General features: G+C 47.5%; 8 protein-coding genes across 8 annotated transcripts, besides 5 other annotated features; all 8 read right to left on the reverse strand.

Annotated features, from left to right (window-relative positions):
- Positions 1-19,147: part of a sequence feature (sequence corresponds to BAC RPCI93-15M23) that runs on past both edges of the window.
- On the reverse strand, positions 577-1,188 carry Tb927.7.6550 (hypothetical protein, conserved; the record flags this gene model as incomplete). Its single annotated transcript, XM_841182.1, has 1 exon — positions 577-1,188. The coding sequence occupies one exon, from the start codon at positions 1,186-1,188 to the stop codon at positions 577-579; it is 612 nt and encodes a 203-aa protein (XP_846275.1).
- Positions 1,880-2,563, reverse strand: Tb927.7.6560 (hypothetical protein, conserved; the record flags this gene model as incomplete). The annotated part of the gene is made up of 1 exon (XM_841183.1): positions 1,880-2,563. One exon carries the CDS (start codon positions 2,561-2,563, stop codon positions 1,880-1,882), a length of 684 nt encoding a protein of 227 aa, XP_846276.1.
- Positions 3,274-3,981, reverse strand: Tb927.7.6570 (hypothetical protein, conserved; the record flags this gene model as incomplete). The annotated part of the gene is made up of 1 exon (XM_841184.1): positions 3,274-3,981. The coding sequence occupies one exon, from the start codon at positions 3,979-3,981 to the stop codon at positions 3,274-3,276; it is 708 nt and encodes a 235-aa protein (XP_846277.1).
- Positions 4,683-7,913, reverse strand: Tb927.7.6580 (hypothetical protein; the record flags this gene model as incomplete). Its single annotated transcript, XM_841185.1, has 1 exon — positions 4,683-7,913. One exon carries the CDS (start codon positions 7,911-7,913, stop codon positions 4,683-4,685), a length of 3,231 nt encoding a protein of 1,076 aa, XP_846278.1.
- Positions 8,556-11,609, reverse strand: Tb927.7.6590 (hypothetical protein, conserved; the record flags this gene model as incomplete). Its single annotated transcript, XM_841186.1, has 1 exon — positions 8,556-11,609. The coding sequence occupies one exon, from the start codon at positions 11,607-11,609 to the stop codon at positions 8,556-8,558; it is 3,054 nt and encodes a 1,017-aa protein (XP_846279.1).
- Positions 12,259-13,065, reverse strand: Tb927.7.6600 (hypothetical protein, conserved; the record flags this gene model as incomplete). Its single annotated transcript, XM_841187.1, has 1 exon — positions 12,259-13,065. The coding sequence occupies one exon, from the start codon at positions 13,063-13,065 to the stop codon at positions 12,259-12,261; it is 807 nt and encodes a 268-aa protein (XP_846280.1).
- Positions 13,461-13,497: a sequence feature (A-rich).
- Tb927.7.6610 (hypothetical protein, conserved) lies at positions 13,649-16,342 on the reverse strand (the record flags this gene model as incomplete). Its single annotated transcript, XM_841188.1, has 1 exon — positions 13,649-16,342. The coding sequence occupies one exon, from the start codon at positions 16,340-16,342 to the stop codon at positions 13,649-13,651; it is 2,694 nt and encodes an 897-aa protein (XP_846281.1).
- Positions 16,642-16,679: a microsatellite.
- Tb927.7.6620 (hypothetical protein, conserved) lies at positions 17,401-19,023 on the reverse strand (the record flags this gene model as incomplete). The annotated part of the gene is made up of 1 exon (XM_841189.1): positions 17,401-19,023. The coding sequence occupies one exon, from the start codon at positions 19,021-19,023 to the stop codon at positions 17,401-17,403; it is 1,623 nt and encodes a 540-aa protein (XP_846282.1).
- Positions 17,739-17,778: a microsatellite.
- Positions 19,071-19,098: a microsatellite.

The following is a 19,147-nucleotide window of genomic DNA, read 5'->3' on the forward strand; positions in this document are numbered from 1 at the left end:
TAGATATTCATATTGTTGCATGCCCTCCGTCACACGTTGGTACGTTGGAACATGCTAACATCAACCATCCGTCCGTCCACACACACACGCACACACCGCTATTTAAAGCAGTTTCTATACATCATTCCACTACCCAGATCCCTTATGGAAAAATAGAACAGCCACCATGGCACTTTTCCCACAAGCTCATCAGGCCCAAAGGAAGAAAATGAACAATCTACATATTGCGTTTAGTATAGTGTAAGTGAAAAATAAAGCAATAAAAACAACACTAGTGAACACCGACACGACCCTTCACCACATAAACAGGACCATTACTATTAACACTGTTCTAACAAACTAACCGACCAATAATTGAGCGATAATCACACTATCTACAAATAGAAAATACATCACACGGCTCTACACACTTCCATCGGAATAGAAAATCTAACGCCCTCACCACTCAGCGCCGGGATCCTACGCAAACTGCGTAACCGTGACGAAAAATATTCTCCGCCGCGCGCACGATCAGAGACCCAACGGCTCCACGGTTACCAAAGCTACTATTGAAACTAGCCGGTATATGGGGGAGACTCAAGGTCTCGGTGATGTTGCATTACCCCCTCCCACGGCGTCTGCCTCGTCGTCCTCATCTAATATTTCCCAAAAGTGTTCTGAAGTACATTTCTCCTTCTCAGCCTTCTCCGCTTCTCTCTCAGCATTCCTACTCAACGTCTCGGCTCTGACGGTATACTCATGTGCATCTAGAAAATTATCTTTCAACCCAAAAACGGCCTTCGTGGTGAGCACCGGTCTCTCGGGTGACTCCCCGCAGAACTTCACAACCTCAGTGAATAACTGACGGACACGCCTTTCACTATTCGACAGCTGCGGCTCAATGTACTTAATCGCCCTGTAGTACTGGTCCGCCAGCTTCTTTCGCTGTGCATTGACAGCGTCAACCAACTCCTTCTGTTCATTCGACTTCACAATTGCGTCACATCTCTTCTTCACAACTTCAGCCCGCTCGGTGGCACGATCAAACCTGTGCCAAACATTAACTAAACGCATGTTTAAGCGACCATACGAAACTTTCAACCCCAGGCAATACCGCAATCGGCGCGTCGTTGATAGAGCGACGCTCCCCCCCACATTGCACAGAATGGCAATGAAAAGGCACACGATGATTTTCTTCGCTAGATTCATTGTCACACACTTGTCTCTCCTATGTACCGCATGAAATTAAAAAAGAAAAACAGAATAATATCTTTTGGGCAAGACAATACGAAAAGGGCAATGCAACATATGCAGGAGAGAGACAGTTTCCTCCTTCCCTCAAACAATAGACACACGCCACACTACAGTCTCACAATCACATTGGTTATTTAAAAGCACTCACAACACTGTAAAAGGGACAAAAAGTCACTTCAAGCAAAGCATTACTTAGCATGCGGTTACGTAGATATTCATATTGTTGCATGCCCTCCGTCACACGTTGGTACGTTGGAACATGCTAACATCAACCATCCGTCCGTCCACACACACACGCACATACCGCTATTTAAAGCGGTTTCTATACATCATTCCACTACCCAGATCCCTTATGGAAAAGTTAGTCCTTCCACTTGATACAACGCACGACGTCTCCTTACGACGCAGTATGTTATGTACAGAAAATAAAATCAAGTAAAGGTGTAGAAAGAGTGACGAAAAAGTGGCATGGTAAGTTGTTATGTGTCCCGCATCAGTATCATTCGAACAGTCGCTGCCAATACCGCCAAGGATGTGACCAACATGGCACTCAAAATTCCACCAAGCACTCGCACGAACCAGTGCCACTGCCGTCCCATACGCTCGCGGTGAATTCCTATCCAGCCTACCCATTACTCGGAACCGATCACTGCGAGGTTACATTTTCACCACCAACAGGCGGGGCAGTGCCTTCGGGCGTTTCGGATGCTGCGCTTCCATCGTTGGGCTCCCCACCTTCTTTCTCTGGCTTTTTGTCTCCCTCTCCGCCCAATGCGTTCTTCGATTCAGCGGAACTGCATTGTGTCGTTCTGGCTTTCACTTCGCTTGTCTCCGCTTCCCTTGACAGCACCTCCATCTTTGATACTAAAGATTTGGCCTTCCACAATTTGACTCTCGCTTCACGCTTGAGCTCAGAAGACACTGGCATGAAAGACGACCAGAAGCCGCAATGCTTTCTTATACCATTAAGCAACTCGCGCACGTCTTTCTTGTACTCAATTACCTGAGTCTCAATATATCTAATGGCATTGTATTGTTCCACTACTAATTTCACTTTATCCGAGTTAGCGTTTTCCGTCCCTTCCCTAGTTTCACTTAGTCTAGCAGCCTTCTCACAGGATGTCCTCACAACCTTTGCACGATCCCGGCTACCATGAAGGGCCTGAAGCAAGGCTGTGCAGCGGCCACTTATTGAATTAATTGATCTTCTCAGTGAATCACAATATCTCTCTCGCACTACCCTCTTGCTGAATGCAATACCACCCTGCACACTACATAGCATAGAAACGACAAGGCACACGGTGGCACCCCGCGCAAGCCTCATGGCCATCCTTGAAGACTACTTCCACAAACGAAAGTTATAAAAAAAAAAAGAAAAACAGAATAATATCTTTTGGGCAAGACAATACGAAAAGGGCAATGCAACATATGCAGGAGAGAGACAGTTCCCTCCTTCCCTCAAACAATACACACACGCCACACTACAGTCTCAAAATCACATTGGTTATTTAAAAGCACTCACAACACTGTAAAAGGGACAAAAAGTCACTTCAAGCAAAGCATTACTTAGCATGCGATTACGTAGATATTCATATTGTTGCATGCCCTCCGCCACACGTTGGTACGTTGGAACATGCTAACATCAACCATCCGTCCGTCCACACACACACGCACACACCGCTATTTAAAGCAGTTTCTATACATCATTTCATTACCCAAATCCCTTATGGAAAAATAGAACCCGGAGCACGTCGCCGATCTGTTTATATCTTCAATAAAAAGAACAAAAAGTAAAGCATATTAATGTTATAAAGCAATAAAGGAAAGCCACAGCACGCAGCTGAATAACTTGTTATCGTCTAAGAGACCATAATTCTGCCACCACTGCCCATCGGGCTGAAAGAACAGATGAGTGTAGCAATACTCTCGGCGGCCACATTAAGAAACAGCCTGTCGCATCCCTTTAGTATTCAGCGTGCCTTACATTCTCCTCAGCAGCGTAGTTAGCATCCACCCCCATTCCAGTTATCACTTAATGGCTCAATTAGCAGATTCTGTGCCCGCATGTTCCTCACGGGTCTCGGACGAGGTAGTGGACGTGGCCCTATCGAGCTCACGAGTTCCGACAGTTGGAGTGGTGTCTTGTAGTGAGTCACCGCCACTTTGCGGCTCCGCTTCACTTCTTGTGACTTCCTCCTGCGTATCTGTAGCTGGCGCGGAGCACCACTCCCCTGAAGCGTGAGAAGCATAAGATTTCGCATTTTCACTGAGTGATTCCACCTTCGATATCAATTCTGAAGCCTCCTCAAGGTGGCGTTTTGTGATATCACGCAGAAACGAGGATACGGGAGTGAAAGACAACCAGAAGCCGCAGTGCTTTCCCAAACCGATTAATAAATCGTGAATTTTTTTTTCGTAATCGGATATCTGCCGTTCATTATACATAATAGCGTTGTAGTACTCATTCACTAATTTCATTTTATCCGAGTTAGCAGCATCACTCACTTCCTTCTCTTCACTTAACTTAACAAACCTTTCGCAATTTTCTTTAACATTCTCCACCTTATGAAGTGCATCCTCAAAAACATTCCAGGTGTCAGTAAACCGCTTCCCCAATTCCTCAACTGTTGCCTTCAACTTTGTACAGTATCCCCCTTTTTTTTCAACCAGAGAAAAACCACGCACGCCCCCCACATTGCACAGAATGGCAATGAAAAGGCACACGATGATTTTCTTCGCTAGATTCATTGTCACACACTTGTCTCTCCTATGTACCGCATGAAATTAAAAAAGAAAAACAGAATAATATCTTTTGGGCAAGACAATACGGAAAGCACATGTACATCCATATGCAGGAGAAAGACAGTTTCCTCCTTCCCTCAAACAATAGACACACGCCACACTACAGTCTCAAAATCACGTTGGGTATTTAAAAGCACTCACAACACTGTAAAAGGGACAAAAAGTCACTTCAAGCAAAGCATTACTTAGCATGCGATTACGTAGATATTCATATTGTTGCATGCCCTCCGTCACACGTTGGTACGTTGGAACATGCTAACATCAACCATCCGTCCGTCCACACACACACGCACACACCGCTATTTAAAGCGGTTTCTATACATCATTTCATCACCCAATTCCCTTATGGAAAAATAGAACGACCACCATGGCACTTTTCCCACAAGCTCATCAGGCCCAAAGGAAGAAAATGAACAATCTACATATTGCGTTTAGTATAGTGTAAGTGAAAAATAAAGCAATAAAAACAACACTAGTGAACACCGACACGACCCTTCACCACATAAACAGGACCATTACTATTAACACTGTTCTAACAAACTAACCGACCAATAATTGAGCGATAATCACACTATCTACGATAAAACAAAAAAGGTATTCTACCCAACAGCTGCTGGATCACTATAAACACATCATGCCCAAATCCATTATTGCACAGACACACCCTCGGCACCTACGGATCCAGCAGTTTCTTTAGGTCCAGCACTTCCCTCAGATCCAGCACTTTCTTTGGGTCCAGCAGTTTCTTTGGGTCCAGCAGCTTCTTTAGGTCCAGCATTTCCCTCAGATCCAGCACTTCCCTCAGATCCAGCACTTTCTTTAGGTCCAGCACTTTCTTTAGGTCCAGCACTTCCCTCAGATCCAGCACCTTCTTTAGGTTCAGCAGTTTCTTTAGGTCCAACACTTTCCTCAGATCCAGCACCTTCTTTAGGTCCAGCAGTTTCTTTGGGTCCAGCAGCTTCTTTAGGCCCAGCACTTCCCTCAGATCCAGCACTTTCTTCAGGTCCAGCAGTTTCTTTAGGTCCAGCACTTCCCTCAGATCCAGCACTTTCTTTAGGTCCAGCAGTTTCTTTAGGTCCAGCACTTTCCTCAGATCCAGCACTTTCTTTGGGTCCAGCAGTTTCTTTGGGTCCAGCACTTTCTTTAGGTCCAGCAGCTTCTTTAGGTCCAGCACTTCCCTCAGATCCAGCACCTTCTTTAGGTCCAGCAGCTTCTTTAGGTCCAGCACTTCCCTCAGATCCAGCACTTTCTTTGGGTCCAGCAGTTTCTTTGGGTCCAGCAGCTTCTTTAGGTCCAGCACTTCCCTCAGATCCAGCACTTTCTTTAGGTCCAGCAGTTTCTTTAGGTCCAGCACTTTCCTCAGATCCAGCACTTTCTTTAGGTCCAGCACTTTCTTTAGGTCCAGCACTTCCCTCAGATCCAGCACCTTCTTTAGGTTCAGCAGTTTCTTTAGGTCCAACACTTTCCTCAGATCCAGCACCTTCTTTAGGTCCAGCAGTTTCTTTGGGTCCAGCAGCTTCTTTAGGCCCAGCACTTCCCTCAGATCCAGCACTTTCTTTAGGTCCAGCAGTTTCTTTAGGTCCAGCACTTCCCTCAGATCCAGCACCTTCTTTAGGTTCAGCAGTTTCTTTAGGTCCAGCACTTCCCTCAGATCCAGCACTTTCTTTGGGTCCAGCACTTTCTTTGGGTCCAGCACTTTCTTTAGGTCCAGCACTTCCCTCAGATCCAGCACCTTCTTTAGGTTCAGCAGTTTCTTTAGGTCCAGCACTTTCTTTAGGTCCAGCACTTTCCTCAGATCCAGCACTTTCTTTGGGTCCAGCAGTTTCTTTGGGTCCAGGACTTTCTTTAGGTCCAGCAGTTTTTTTAGGTCCAGCACTTTCTTTAGGTCCAGCACTTCCCTCAGATCCAGCACTTTCTTTAGGTCCAGCACTTTCTTTAGGTCCAGCAGTTTTTTTAGGTCCAGCACTTTCTTTAGGTCCAGCACTTCCCTCAGATCCAGCACTTTCTTTAGGTCCAGCAGTTTCTTTAGGTCCAGCACTTTCCTCAGATCCGGCACTTTCTTTAGGTCCAGCAGCTTCTTTAGGTCCAGCACTTCCCTCAGATCCAGCACTTTCTTTAGGTCCAGCACTTTCTTTAGGTCCAGCAGTTTCTTTGGGTCCAGCAGCTTCTTTAGGTCCAGCACTTCCCTCAGATCCAGCACTTTCTTTAGGTCCAGCAGTTTCTTTAGGTCCAGCACTTTCCTCAGATCCAGCACTTTCTTTGGGTCCAGCAGTTTCTTTGGGTCCAGCACTTTCTTTAGGTCCAGCAGCTTCTTTAGGTCCAGCACTTCCCTCAGATCCAGCACCTTCTTTAGGTCCAGCAGCTTCTTTAGGTCCAGCACTTCCCTCAGATCCAGCACTTTCTTTGGGTCCAGCAGTTTCTTTGGGTCCAGCAGCTTCTTTAGGTCCAGCACTTCCCTCAGATCCAGCACTTTCTTTAGGTCCAGCAGTTTCTTTAGGTCCAGCACTTTCCTCAGATCCAGCACTTTCTTTGGGTCCAGCAGTTTCTTTGGGTCCAGCAGTTTCTTTGGGTCCAGCAGTTTCTTTGGGTCCAGCAGCTTCTTTAGGTCCAGCACTTCCCTCAGATCCAGCACCTTCTTTAGGTCCAGCAGCTTCTTTAGGTCCAGCACTTCCCTCAGATCCAGCACTTTCTTTGGGTCCAGCATTTCCCTCAGATCCAGCACTTCCCTCAGATCCAGCATTTCCCTCAGATCCAGCACTTCCCTCAGGTCCAGCACCTTCTTTAGGTCCAGCACTTTCTTTAGGTCCAGCACTTTCTTTGGGTCCAGCACTTCCCTCAGATCCAGCACTTCCCTCAGATCCAGCACTTTCTTTAGGTCCAGTACTTTCTTTGGGTCCGGCACTTTCTTTAGGTCCAGCACTTTCTTTAGGTCCAGTACTTTCTTTGGATCCAGCACTTTCTTTAGGTCCAGTACTTTCTTTGGGTCCAGCACTTCCCTCAGATCCAGCACTTCCCTCAGGTCCAGCACCTTCTTTAGGTCCAGCACTTTCTTTAGGTCCAGCACTTTCTTTAGGTCCAGCACTTCCCTCAGATCCAGCACTTCCCTCAGATCCAGCACTTTCTTTAGGTCCAGTACTTTCTTTGGGTCCGGCACTTTCTTTAGGTCCAGCACTTTCTTTAGGTCCAGCACTTTCCTCAGATCCAGCACCTTCTTTAGGGTCGACAAGACCCCCAGGCGTGACGGGGGTACCTTGCGTTTTGGGCGACTCTAAGGAAGTTGGACTGCTATTTTTTGTTTTGTTTGTCCTATTGACCTCTTTTTCGGTGGACATTTCGTCGGTTTCTGTGCCAGGATCAAGGAAAGTGCATATTCCCTCTTTTAGATTTTCCCCGTAATACCTGGCATCAAAACTAAGAGCCTCAATTCTTGCCGTAAGAAATTTGACCTGTAACAAATTGGTAGTTGTATACCGGTGTACCTCATCAGATAATAGCGTGAAAGACACCCAAAAGCCACATTCTTTTTTAATGTTGCCAACCAATTCGTGTACCTTCTTTTCGTGGTCATCAACCTTGCGTTTTATAAGAAGGATGGCATCATTGTACCCATCCAGTATCTTTATTCGCTCCCATGCAAAAGTACTCCTACCACTGGTGTCAAGTATCCTACAGTTAACAACCTCCTCCCTAACATTTACAAGTGAACGCTTGACGTCACGTTTTGCCTGCTCCAAACGATTATTAATATCAAATAAAAGACGCTTCATTCTTGCACAATATCTCGCTCTGCTCTCCCATCTATTAAAAAAACTGCTGGCATCAACAACATATGATGTATGCACCACAAAAAATAGCACAATACACCACAGAACATGCATTTTCTTCAACGACAACAACACAAAAACAATAAAAAAAAACAATAGCACATGCACATGCAGGAGAGAGACAGTTCCCTCCTTCCCTCAAACAATAGACACACGCCACACTACAGTCTCAAAATCACGTTCAGCATTTAACAGCATACACGACACTGTAAAAGGGACAAAAAGTCACTTCAAGCAAAGCATTACTTAGCATGCGGTTACGTAGATATTCATATTGTTGCATGCCCTCCGTCACACGTTGGTACGTTGGAACATGCTAACTCCCTTATCTCACGGCCGCTCCTCCCCACCGCTATTTAAAGCGGTCCTAACGTAATCTTATAACTAACCGGATCCCTTATGGAAAAATAGAACGACCACCATGGCACTTTTCCCACAAGCTCATCAGGCCCAAAGGAAGAAAATAAACAATCTAAATGATATCAATAATATAATGTAAAAATAAAGCAATAAAAACAACACTAGTGAACACCGACACGACCCTTCACCACATAAACAGGACCATTACTATTAACAGTGTTCTAACAAACTAACCGACCAATAATTGAGCGATAATCACACTATCTACGATAAAACAAAAAAGGTATTCTACCCAACAGCTGCTGGATCATTATAAACACATCATGCCCAAATCCATTATTGCACAGACACACCCTCGGCACCTACGGATCCAGCACTTTCTTTAGGTCCAGCAGTTTCTTTGGGTCCAGCACTTTCTTTAGGTCCAGCACTTCCCTCAGATCCAGCACTTTCTTTGGGTCCAGCAGTTTCTTTGGGTCCAGCACTTCCCTCAGATCCAGCACTTTCTTTAGGTCCAGCAGTTTCTTTAGGTCCAGCACTTTCCTCAGATCCGGCACTTTCTTTAGGTCCAGCACTTTCTTTAGGTCCAGCAGTTTCTTTGGGTCCAGCAGTTTCTTTGGGTCCAGCACTTCCCTCAGATCCAGCAGTTTCTTTGGGTCCAGCACTTCCCTCAGATCCAGCACCTTCTTTAGGTCCAGCATTTCCCTCAGATCCAGCACTTCCCTCAGATCCAGCACTTTCTTTAGGTCCAGCACTTCCCTCAGATCCGGCACTTTCTTTAGGTCCAGCACTTTCTTTGGGTCCAGCACTTTCTTTAGGTCCAGCATTTCCCTCAGATCCAGCACTTCCCTCAGATCCAGCACTTTCTTTAGGTCCAGCACTTTCTTTAGGTCCAGCACTTCCCTCAGATCCAGCACCTTCTTTAGGTCCAGCACTTTCTTTAGGTCCAGCAGCTTCTTTAGGTCCAGCACTTTCTTTAGGTCCAGCAGTTTCTTTAGGTCCAGCACTTTCCTCAGATCCGGCACTTTCTTTAGGTCCAGCACTTTCTTTGGGTCCGGCACTTTCTTTAGGTCCAGCAGCTTCTTTAGGTCCAGCACTTTCCTCAGATCCGGCACTTTCTTTAGGTCCAGCACTTTCCTCAGATCCAGCAGCTTCTTTAGGTCCAGCACTTTCCTCAGATCCAGCAGTTTCTTTAGGTTCAGCACTTTCTTTAGGTCCAGCACTTTCCTCAGATCCGGCACTTTCTTTAGGTCCAGCACTTTCTTTGGGTCCAGCACTTTCCTCAGATCCAGCAGCTTCTTTAGGTCCAGCACTTTCCTCAGATCCAGCAGTTTCTTTAGGTCCAGCACTTTCCTCAGATCCAGCAGTTTCTTTAGGTTCAGCACTTTCTTTAGGTCCAGCACTTTCTTTAGGTCCAGCACCTTCTTTAGGTCCAGCACTTTCTTTAGGTCCAGCACTTTCTTTAGGTCCAGCACCTTCTTTAGGTCCAGCACTTTCCTCAGATCCAGCAGTTTCTTTAGGTTCAGCACTTTCTTTAGGTCCAGCACTTTCTTTAGGTCCAGCAGCTTCTTTAGGTCCAGCACTTTCTTTAGGTCCAGCACCTTCTTTAGGTCCAGTACTTTCTTTAGGTCCAGCACTTTCTTTAGGTCCAGCACCTTCTTTAGGTCCAGCACTTTCTTTAGGTCCAGCAGCTTCTTTAGGTCCAGCAGCTTCTTTAGGTCCAGCACTTCCCTCAGATCCAGCACCTTCTTTAGGTCCAGCATTTCCCTCAGATCCAGCATTTCCCCCAGATCCAGCACTTTCTTTGGGTCCAGCATTTCCCTCAGATCCAGCATTTCCCCCAGATCCAGCACTTTCTTTGGGTCCAGCACTTTCCTCAGATCCAGCAGCTTCTTTAGGTCCAGCACTTTCTTTAGGTCCAGCACTTTCTTTAGGTCCAGCAGCTTCTTTAGGTCCAGCAGCTTCTTTAGGTCCAGCACTTCCCTCAGATCCAGCACCTTCTTTAGGTCCAGCATTTCCCTCAGATCCAGCATTTCCCCCAGATCCAGCACTTTCTTTGGGTCCAGCATTTCCCTCAGATCCAGCATTTCCCCCAGATCCAGCACTTTCTTTGGGTCCAGCACTTTCTTTAGGTCCAGCACTTTCTTTAGGTCCAGCACTTTCTTTAGGTCCAGCAGCTTCTTTAGGTCCAGCATTTCCCTCAGATCCAGCAGCTTCTTTAGGTCCAGCACTTTCCTCAGATCCAGCACCTTCTTTAGGTTCAGCACTTTCTTTAGGTCCAGCACTTTCTTTAGGTCCAGCAGCTTCTTTAGGTCCAGCATTTCCCTCAGATCCAGCATTTCCCCCAGATCCAGCACTTTCCTCAGATCCGGCACTTTCTTTAGGTCCAGCACTTCCCTCAGATCCAGCAGCTTCTTTAGGTCCAGCACTTTCTTTGGGTCCAGCAGCTTCTTTAGGTCCAGCACTTCCCTCAGATCCAGCAGCTTCTTTAGGTCCAGCATTTCCCTCAGATCCAGCATTTCCCCCAGATCCAGCACTTTCTTTGGGTCCAGCATTTCCCTCAGATCCAGCAGTTTCTTTAGGTCCGGCAGTTTCTTTGGGTCCAGCACTTTCTTTAGGTCCAGCAGTTTCTTTAGGTCCAGCACTTTCCTCAGATCCAGCACTTTCTTTAGGTCCAGCAGCTTCTTTAGGTCCAGCACTTTCCTCAGATCCAGCACTTTCTTTGGGTCCAGCAGCTTCCTTGGTGGTGACCGTTTCTTTTGGCGACTGGGATGTCGCACCACTGCTTTTGGGTTCCTCTTGTTTTTTCTTTGCCTTTTCTTCCTCCTCCCCCGCCAATACATTCTCTGTCCCCACCAAGACGCATCTGTTTCTTGCGGCGGTATCGCTGTGATTTTTTGCACCAAGACTGAGTTTGTCTATCATTATCGTTAGGGATCTTGCTTCTAACAGTTTTTCTTTAACAGTTCTTTTGAATGACGATGTGAGTGGCATGAAAGACAACCAGAAGCCGCAGCCGTTCCATATTTCACCAGTCAAAGTGTTGATCTTCCTTTCGCAATCACCGATGAGCAGTTCAATTTGCCTAATGGCACTGTAGCTCTCGTCTACTAACTTAAGTTTTTCTGAGTTGGTGGCGCCAGAAACGTCCTTGGCTTTCTTATGCTTCAAAATACCTTCGCATTCTGCTTTTACGGCTAGCGTGTTATTGAACGCACGGTCGAATACGTTCCATGACTCTGAAAATCGGTTGTTAACTTTGTTAATAACACTTTTGACCTTTTTACAATGAGCTGCTCTGCTTTCCCGCCTCTCGAAACCACGCACGCCCCCCACATTGCACAGAATGGCAATGAAAAGGCACACGATGATTTTCTTCGCTAGATTCATTGTCACACACTTGTCTCTCCTATGTACCGCATGAAATTAAAAAAGAAAAACAGAATAATATCTTTTGGGCAAGACAATAGGGAAAGCACATGTACATCCATATGCAGGAGAAAGACAGTTTCCTCCTTCCCTCAAACAATAGACACACGCCACACTACAGTCTCACAATCACGTTGGGTATTTAAAAGCACTCACAACACTGTAAAAGGGACAAAAAGTCACTTCAAGCAAAGCATTACTTAGCATGCGATTACGTAGATATTCATATTGTTGCATGCCCTCCGTCACACGTTGGTACGTTGGAACATGCTAACATCAACCATCCGTCCGTCCACACACACACGCACACACCGCTATTTAAAGCAGTTTCTATACATCATTCCACTACCCAAATGTCCCATGCTTATCCGGAAGCCGGAGCACGTCGCCGATCTGTTCATATCTTCAATAAAAAGAACAAAAAGTAAAGCATATTAATGTTATAAAGCAATAAAGGAAAACCACAGCACGCAGCTGAATAACTTGTTATCATCGAAGCAGCATCTCAACCTACGTAGCCTTGAGCAAGACGAAGCAACATCTTCCATCGTCGTGTTCCCAATCAAATAAAATCCGTTGACTCCTTCTTACATTCAACTTGTCTCATGCTCTAATCCACCTCTGCCTGGGCCTCCTTCCCTACCGCAGGTTCAGCAACAACAGCAGGTTCCTCGTCGGCGGTTTTTTCCCCAAGACCTTCTTGGCTGCTATCGGTGTCACCTTTAGCGGTGTCAGTCGACCTCTTTTCTTCTCTCTGCTCATCCATACTTGTGGGTGATTCAGGAGATTCGGGCACGGGGCCATCGGATGTTTCCTCGTTCTGTTTGCCGGAAGTGTCTTCACCAGCACCTGCCTCCTTCTCTCTGCGTTTATCCTCCACCGTGGAGCACTCATCATTCGCCGCATCAGCGGCATAGCTCGCCGCATCTCCACTAAGAGTTTCAATTTTCGACACCTTGCCTGTAGCTTCAGCCGTCGTCTCCTCAATGCTCCGTTTGAATGAAATGGTTACTGGCATGAAGGACAACCAAAACCCGCATCGGTCCTTTAGATACACCGTTAGTTTGTGTAAATCGCGCTCGTAGTTCCTAATCTCTGTTCCGACATACATGATCGCGTTGTAGTACTCATCTACAACTCTCTTCTTTCCGCTGTCTGCAACATCTGTTATCTCATCGTCGCTGACTTTCTTCACGTCCTCGTCGCACTTTCCCTTGACAACACTGGTTCGCTTGAGAGCAACTTCAAACGTGTGCCATGCGTTTGCATAGCGGGTATTAATGGCCCGAACTGATTTGGCCACTGTAGTACAGTATTCTGAGCGGCTTATCCTTCCCCAATGAGAAGAGGACTTGCCTCCAATACTGCATAGCCCGGCCACGAGAATATATAGTGTTACGCCCCTTGCGAAAACCATTATTTTCAATAGCGATCCTCTTTTTTCCGCCCCTCCTTTCCAGACCTAAAAAGACGACGGTGGGATGAAGAAGGGAAGCGAGACAAATGGAGGGACGCGTCCAAGCCACTAAAAGGCAATCCAGAAATGGAAACTTTAACAACACAAGTAATCAAAATAGGGGGGGGGCGTAGAAATCACCGGGTGAATAATTGATAAGGAAAAAAGAAAAACGGAAAATATACGGGTGGCCACCAGATACAATGCAGTTTGGGCACTTCATGCGCCACGCACCCTGACTCCCCTGCCACTGCGCACTAGATTTTCATCCCCGTGCCTCTGCACGGTGGATCACCACAGATCTGCAGCTGTCTAGATAGGGATACTCCTCAAACGGCGCCGTTTAGTGCATTAACAGACAAAAAAGGTAAAAAAGAGAAAAGAAAAGAAAAGTGCAGCCCCAGACAGAAATGACATAATCAAAACAAAAATATTTTCGTCGCTACACTCCACCGGAAGTGCCGCATGAAGAAGAAAACGGGGTGACAAGCACCGATGCAGGGGAGTCACACCTGTCACCCTACACTCAAGACTTATCCAACATTTACTTCACTTTTTGTGGACGATGCGCCACACGGGAGACTCTCGGAGACGAGACTATCCGCGGGGCACTCGGCCAAAGCGATGATGATGAAGTTCGTCCCACCGCATGCGAGTGGGAGTCCACCGAAGTAGCTTTGGTTATGGGGCCCAGCCCAGTGTGTGATCTCGAGGTGGAAGGCATTCCTTTACTTGATTGCAATTCCCTTCTCATAACACCCGGCTCGTGGATTTCGCCCGTCGATCGCGAGAGGGTGGAGCCGCGAGGTGCTGGAGACCCGCCAGGGGAACGCAACGCTCCCACACATAAACCCGGGGGCTCCACAGCAGCAACCTCTGTCTCTGTAGGCTTTGCGTTGGGTGATTGCGCGGTGGTCCGGCGGTGCCGCCGTTTACCCGGACGCCCCCTAGCGGCTCCCTTTGTCCCTCCTACACCCAATGACGGGGCCGTTAGCTTTGGTGAAGTTTGTACTTCACGAAACGGCGAGCACCGCTGGGACGTTCCCCTGGCAACCTCACTGCTCCCAGTTCCAGTCCTTGCCGGAGCAGCGGTGGAAGGTGGAACCTGTCCTAAAGTATGCATCCGTGATGACGCCGAACTCACCGTCACCTGAGAATGATTCTCACCACTAGTGGAAGATCGGCTGCGATTCCGGCTCTCCCGCTTACCTTGCACTCCAGAGCTGGTAATGTCAACAATTGCCTTTACAACTCCCAATACCTCACGACAATTACTAATACAGCCCTCGAGATCGGACTTTATAGAAGGGTTTCTCAGATCATGCAACAGTAAATCTTCCGCTTTGCCAATGTATCGTAGGCACTTCGTCCGGCATTCCTGCACTTGCGCCGAAACACCAGGATCAACAAAGAAATTACGCCGTGAGGCTGCCTGAATTTCGAGGAGTTTGGGCTGTTCTTTTCGTACCAACTCCCGCACCCGCTGGCAGAGCAAGTCACAGTCAGACACAACAGAAGAAATGTCGTTCTCACCACGGGGAGAGATGGAGGCCCTTCCAGCCGACGAAAAATTCCTCCTCCGTCTCCGGGGGGTGTACAACGTATCTTCGGGTTGCTTCTTTTTCAAAACTTCCAAAAGCGCACTAACGTTCCAACGATCCGGAGCGCTTTGATATGAAAAAATATCCTCTGCAGCTGCCAGTGGTGCTTCGCCCAATGGGTTTTTCCTTCCGTTTAACGTCGCACCACCTCGTGAGCTCTCCCGACCATCACGATGGCCTTCTTTGAATGAGGGCAAATCGATCTCAATAACAGTAAAGCGGTTCGTGAGAAGGGACTGAAACAAGCTACGCTCTGCGAGCAATGTAACTTTGGATCCCACACGCTGAGCCTCACTGTACAGGTTCCGGAGGGCTGACTGGGCTGGCGAATCCCCATTCTGCCAAGCCAACTCCGTGTCACGATCAAGCACAGCGTAGTAGCAGGCACCTTTGAGTGACGCAAGTTCCAAGTGAGCATCGTCTTGCTGATTATTGGTTATCCACCTCCCATCCATATCAGCGCACAGTGCAGCCACAGCAAAAACAACCTCTTCCATTTGCTGTACCTTTCCGCCACATGTTACAACAGCCGCGCGGTACCGATTTTCAACAGCACTTGTCAGGAAAAAAAAGATGCGCCCCACAAAAAGCGCACTACGTGAGCGACTCAACCTCGCCGGAGAGGAAATAGGGTACAATGGGAACGGAGATTCATCACACTCTGGCCTCAGGTATTCTGCTTCGGAAGAACAATCATCCCCATGCAGTATTGGAACGCCAGAGCACGCTGGTAATGGCGTTGCTGCCAAAGGTGATGCTGCATTGCGCGCCAAAGTAGCGAACCACTTAGGGATGTACCCAGGTTCCACCACGGTGTAGCCACAGGCAAGTGCAGCAATACACGCGGGGTCGTCATGAGTGAGGGCAGACGTGCAGTGCAGCAGCCCAACAGGAAGCGGTACATCAAGTTCACGTGTTGGAGTAAGCCCGGGGACCACAGTTGCACCACGGCGGTAGCACGCGCACTCGAGGTCGCACGCCTGCCTGCCACTTAAGCTACTGCGTGACACCGTTACGACGAGTGGACGGAAACGGAAGCGGAGGCGCACACGATCACCAAGTGACAACTGGCCACCGTCCATAACAAGATGCGGTTGCGTATCGGTCACTTCGGTGGCTCCCACTGCAACGCGACCACCATCAGGAAGCCTACGAACGAGCACAACGAGAGGATTTCTCTCCTTTACCACCTTTGTGTCTGTGCTTTTCTTTTCACCGTGGTCGTGGGTGAGGGCATTGTGTCCACAACATGAAGATTGTGTTTCCCTGCCCTCACAACAGTTATTTGTGTCGTTCAGAAAACTCCCGTCGACGACGCTGTCAAGAGATCCCATATTACACGCCTTCATGATAGCGCTGTCACCTGAGGCACCGCAATCGTCACCATTAATAAGATCTGGAAAACTTCTTTCACATATTGATACATTTGCGTCATCCTTTGATTGTTTCTCAATCAACTTTTTGGCGTTGCTCCGCCTCATCACAGAAAGGGATACATGTTGGGCCGCAATGTCAGGCTGATTTAGTACAATATCGCAGAGGCTCGCGCGACCAACAACATATGGTTCTCGAACGACAATCGCGTAGTAGGGTGCACTCATGGGAGGCCTCCCACTTACAAACTCAACGGAGAACATTGCACAACAAAACCAAAAACAGAGCACGCACTACTCCAAAGTGGCGTGATATATGAATATATTTTTACAGTTAGTGTCCCTGTGATTGCGTCTCGGCGCCGCTGCTACTGTTATTATTATTTACTCCTGGTGTTGACGCCTGCTTCCCACACAAACTTCCCCGGTAGCACGACAGGAACGAGCAAACGGACCCTTCCAGCGCACTCAACGTTATGCAGTCAGCGCCGTTTACTGGCTCGGTCTCTTTTTTTTTTTTGCCCTCCGCCGCTTTAATTCCTAGAAAATCTTTACCACGTTTGATATGTATATTATATATATATATATATAATATATGTATGTGTGCCTGTGTACAGGTGTACGTCCCGTTCGCAATTTATTTCGTCTTTTGGTCGCCGTATATTTTTTGTTTGCTACCGTCCTTGAGTCCCTTCCCTTCTCTTCCACCTTCGGCTAGTGTTGGATTCAGATACTTTTGTCACTTTCTGTGAGGCGAAAATGCGGGGTGATGGCGCCAACACGAGAAACACAAATATAGAATAGGAAAAAAGAAAACGACGCGCAGCAACACTGAATAAATTTTAACGTAAGGGTGAGACATTAACAAAAAAGAAGGAGCGTAACGAAGGGAAAAAGAAGAGAAAAAAAAAAACATCATGCAATTCGTTAGCCGGCCTGACCCAGTACTCACCTTTGCAGACGCACCCTCGCACGCGCGAGCATATATAAATATATATAACCTCATCATTTATTTTCTTGTTCCGCATGCACGCCGAAGCGCATACACGGAGCCCTGGAAACGGAAGGTTCTACTCGTTTTCACGCAAAAAGGCAAGTGCGGGCCGGAAGTACAGCGTCACGAGATTGCCTGAATTTGACCTCTCTCTATTAACGGTCCGCAAGGCCGCGCCACCACAGCAACGCTCCTCTTCCTTCCTTTATTTTTTTTCTTTTGTCCATATTGTGCTCAACCCTATTTAACACCTTATTTTCGTCTGTGATCTGCCAAGAATATCACCATTGGCGGCGCACTGCACTTCCCCCTGTAATGCAACCGCGCCTTATTTCCCGCCCTCTCCATTCCTCTGTTGCAGTTGATAATTTTTCTTTATATCCTTTATCCATTGCAACAGCTCCTTCATACGGTTGAAAAGCGGAGACTTGTACTTCCGCGTAGCATCCGCCGCCAGTTCATTTAGTTTTTGCTTCTGTAAAGGAACGTTGGCATATGCCTCAACACATTCCTTCATGGCACCCACATACGTAACGGCCACCTCGCCACCCACATCAGCCAATCGAGTTTCCATTGTCTCAATGTTCTCAATCATTCCGCGCATCTCCTCGAGCATACCATCGAATTGCTCTTTGCAAGAAACTAATGCAGCGTCCACCTCATTCACTGCTGCTGCTGCTGTTGCTGATGCCGCTGCTTCTGCCGCGTTATCACCTTGTGCCTCCATCTTGGCGCGCTTCAGCTGTAGCTTCAGCATTTGATCCAAAGACTTCTGTAGCACATCAACGTGCCGTTTGAAGTTGTCAATTACCTCCCGCAGTGCCGCCACAAGAGAATATGTTTCGCCATAGTCCACTTCCTCCTCTTGACTGCAGCCAGCGCCCTCAACAGCAGCCGCCGAAGGAACGAAATGATCACCATTTGCGTACACCGCCAAACCATCGGGGATGTAACCCCATTTCATTGCGCTGATGGGAATTCCTGCAATATCGGCTTCACGACCTGTTGCCGTATCACCCTTCAGTGCACTTTCTACAGTGTTGGTGCGCAAAGTGGCGGGAAGCGGTTGCTCCCCACGTCTATCACGCTGTTGTGCCTGAGCAACAAAAGCCTTTTCCGACTCGCGCAGGTCGTTCGCCATTTGTATAGCGGCCACAATCTTCGGATCATCAGGTGGAAGCTCCTCATTCACCTGCGACAGTCGTGTGGGTCTGTAGTTGGTGAAACAAACGTACTGATAGGTAAGGTGTGCAATAGCTGGGCGGAAGGTTGCAATGAATAGTGGCCCATCCAACAGTCCTTCCAACATGGTATGATTTTCCATCACAGTTGTGAAGAGTAACTTTCCTCCGTTACGCAAAAGGAGCTTGGCCGTTTGAATGTACGCTGTCCATACGTCCTCTGTGATGAAAGGCGGATCAGCTACAACGTAGTCGAAGGCACCAAAGTACTGCACGGGGACCTCCTCCGGTCGATGAAAGTCGTAGAAGACAAAACCGGTGTCGTCCTTCCACTGTTTGTCGTACTCAAAAAGACGACTGTCCCGAACTAGAGCGGACTTTGCATTACTGTCACCTTTGGAGGCCTCTTCCGTGTTACCGTCCCCACCATTCTTGTCAGCTGCAATCATTGCAAAATACAGCGATGGAGTCGAGAGGAAAGCACATGCAGTTGCATGATGACGGACCTCACCTATGAGTGCATCAATGGTGTGGATGGAGTACCAGTATTGGTTAAACTCAGCACGCTCTACGTTGTGGTCAAACCGCACCCCGCTCTCAGTCACGAAGCATGGAGCCGCTTCCGTCATTTGTTCCTCACACAAATCCCCCCCCTCTCTGTAACAGTAATTCCTCCTCCTCCCCCTCCCTTTTGAATGTTTTCCCTCCTCTACTTTGAGATGTCCATGAAATGGATACATGAAAGTCATATTGCACAGACACGTTGTCATGGTAATTGAAAGAGTATTAAAGTGAAGACACACAAAAAGAGAGAGAAATATATATATTTATATATTTATATATATGTCATGCAGCACAAGCAAATTAGAAAGGAAGGAATGTGTAGTCTTGCGT

This window comes from Trypanosoma brucei, chromosome 7 (assembly GCF_000002445.2).
Source record: "Trypanosoma brucei brucei TREU927 chromosome 7, complete sequence".
Taxonomy (NCBI): domain Eukaryota; phylum Euglenozoa; class Kinetoplastea; order Trypanosomatida; family Trypanosomatidae; genus Trypanosoma; species Trypanosoma brucei.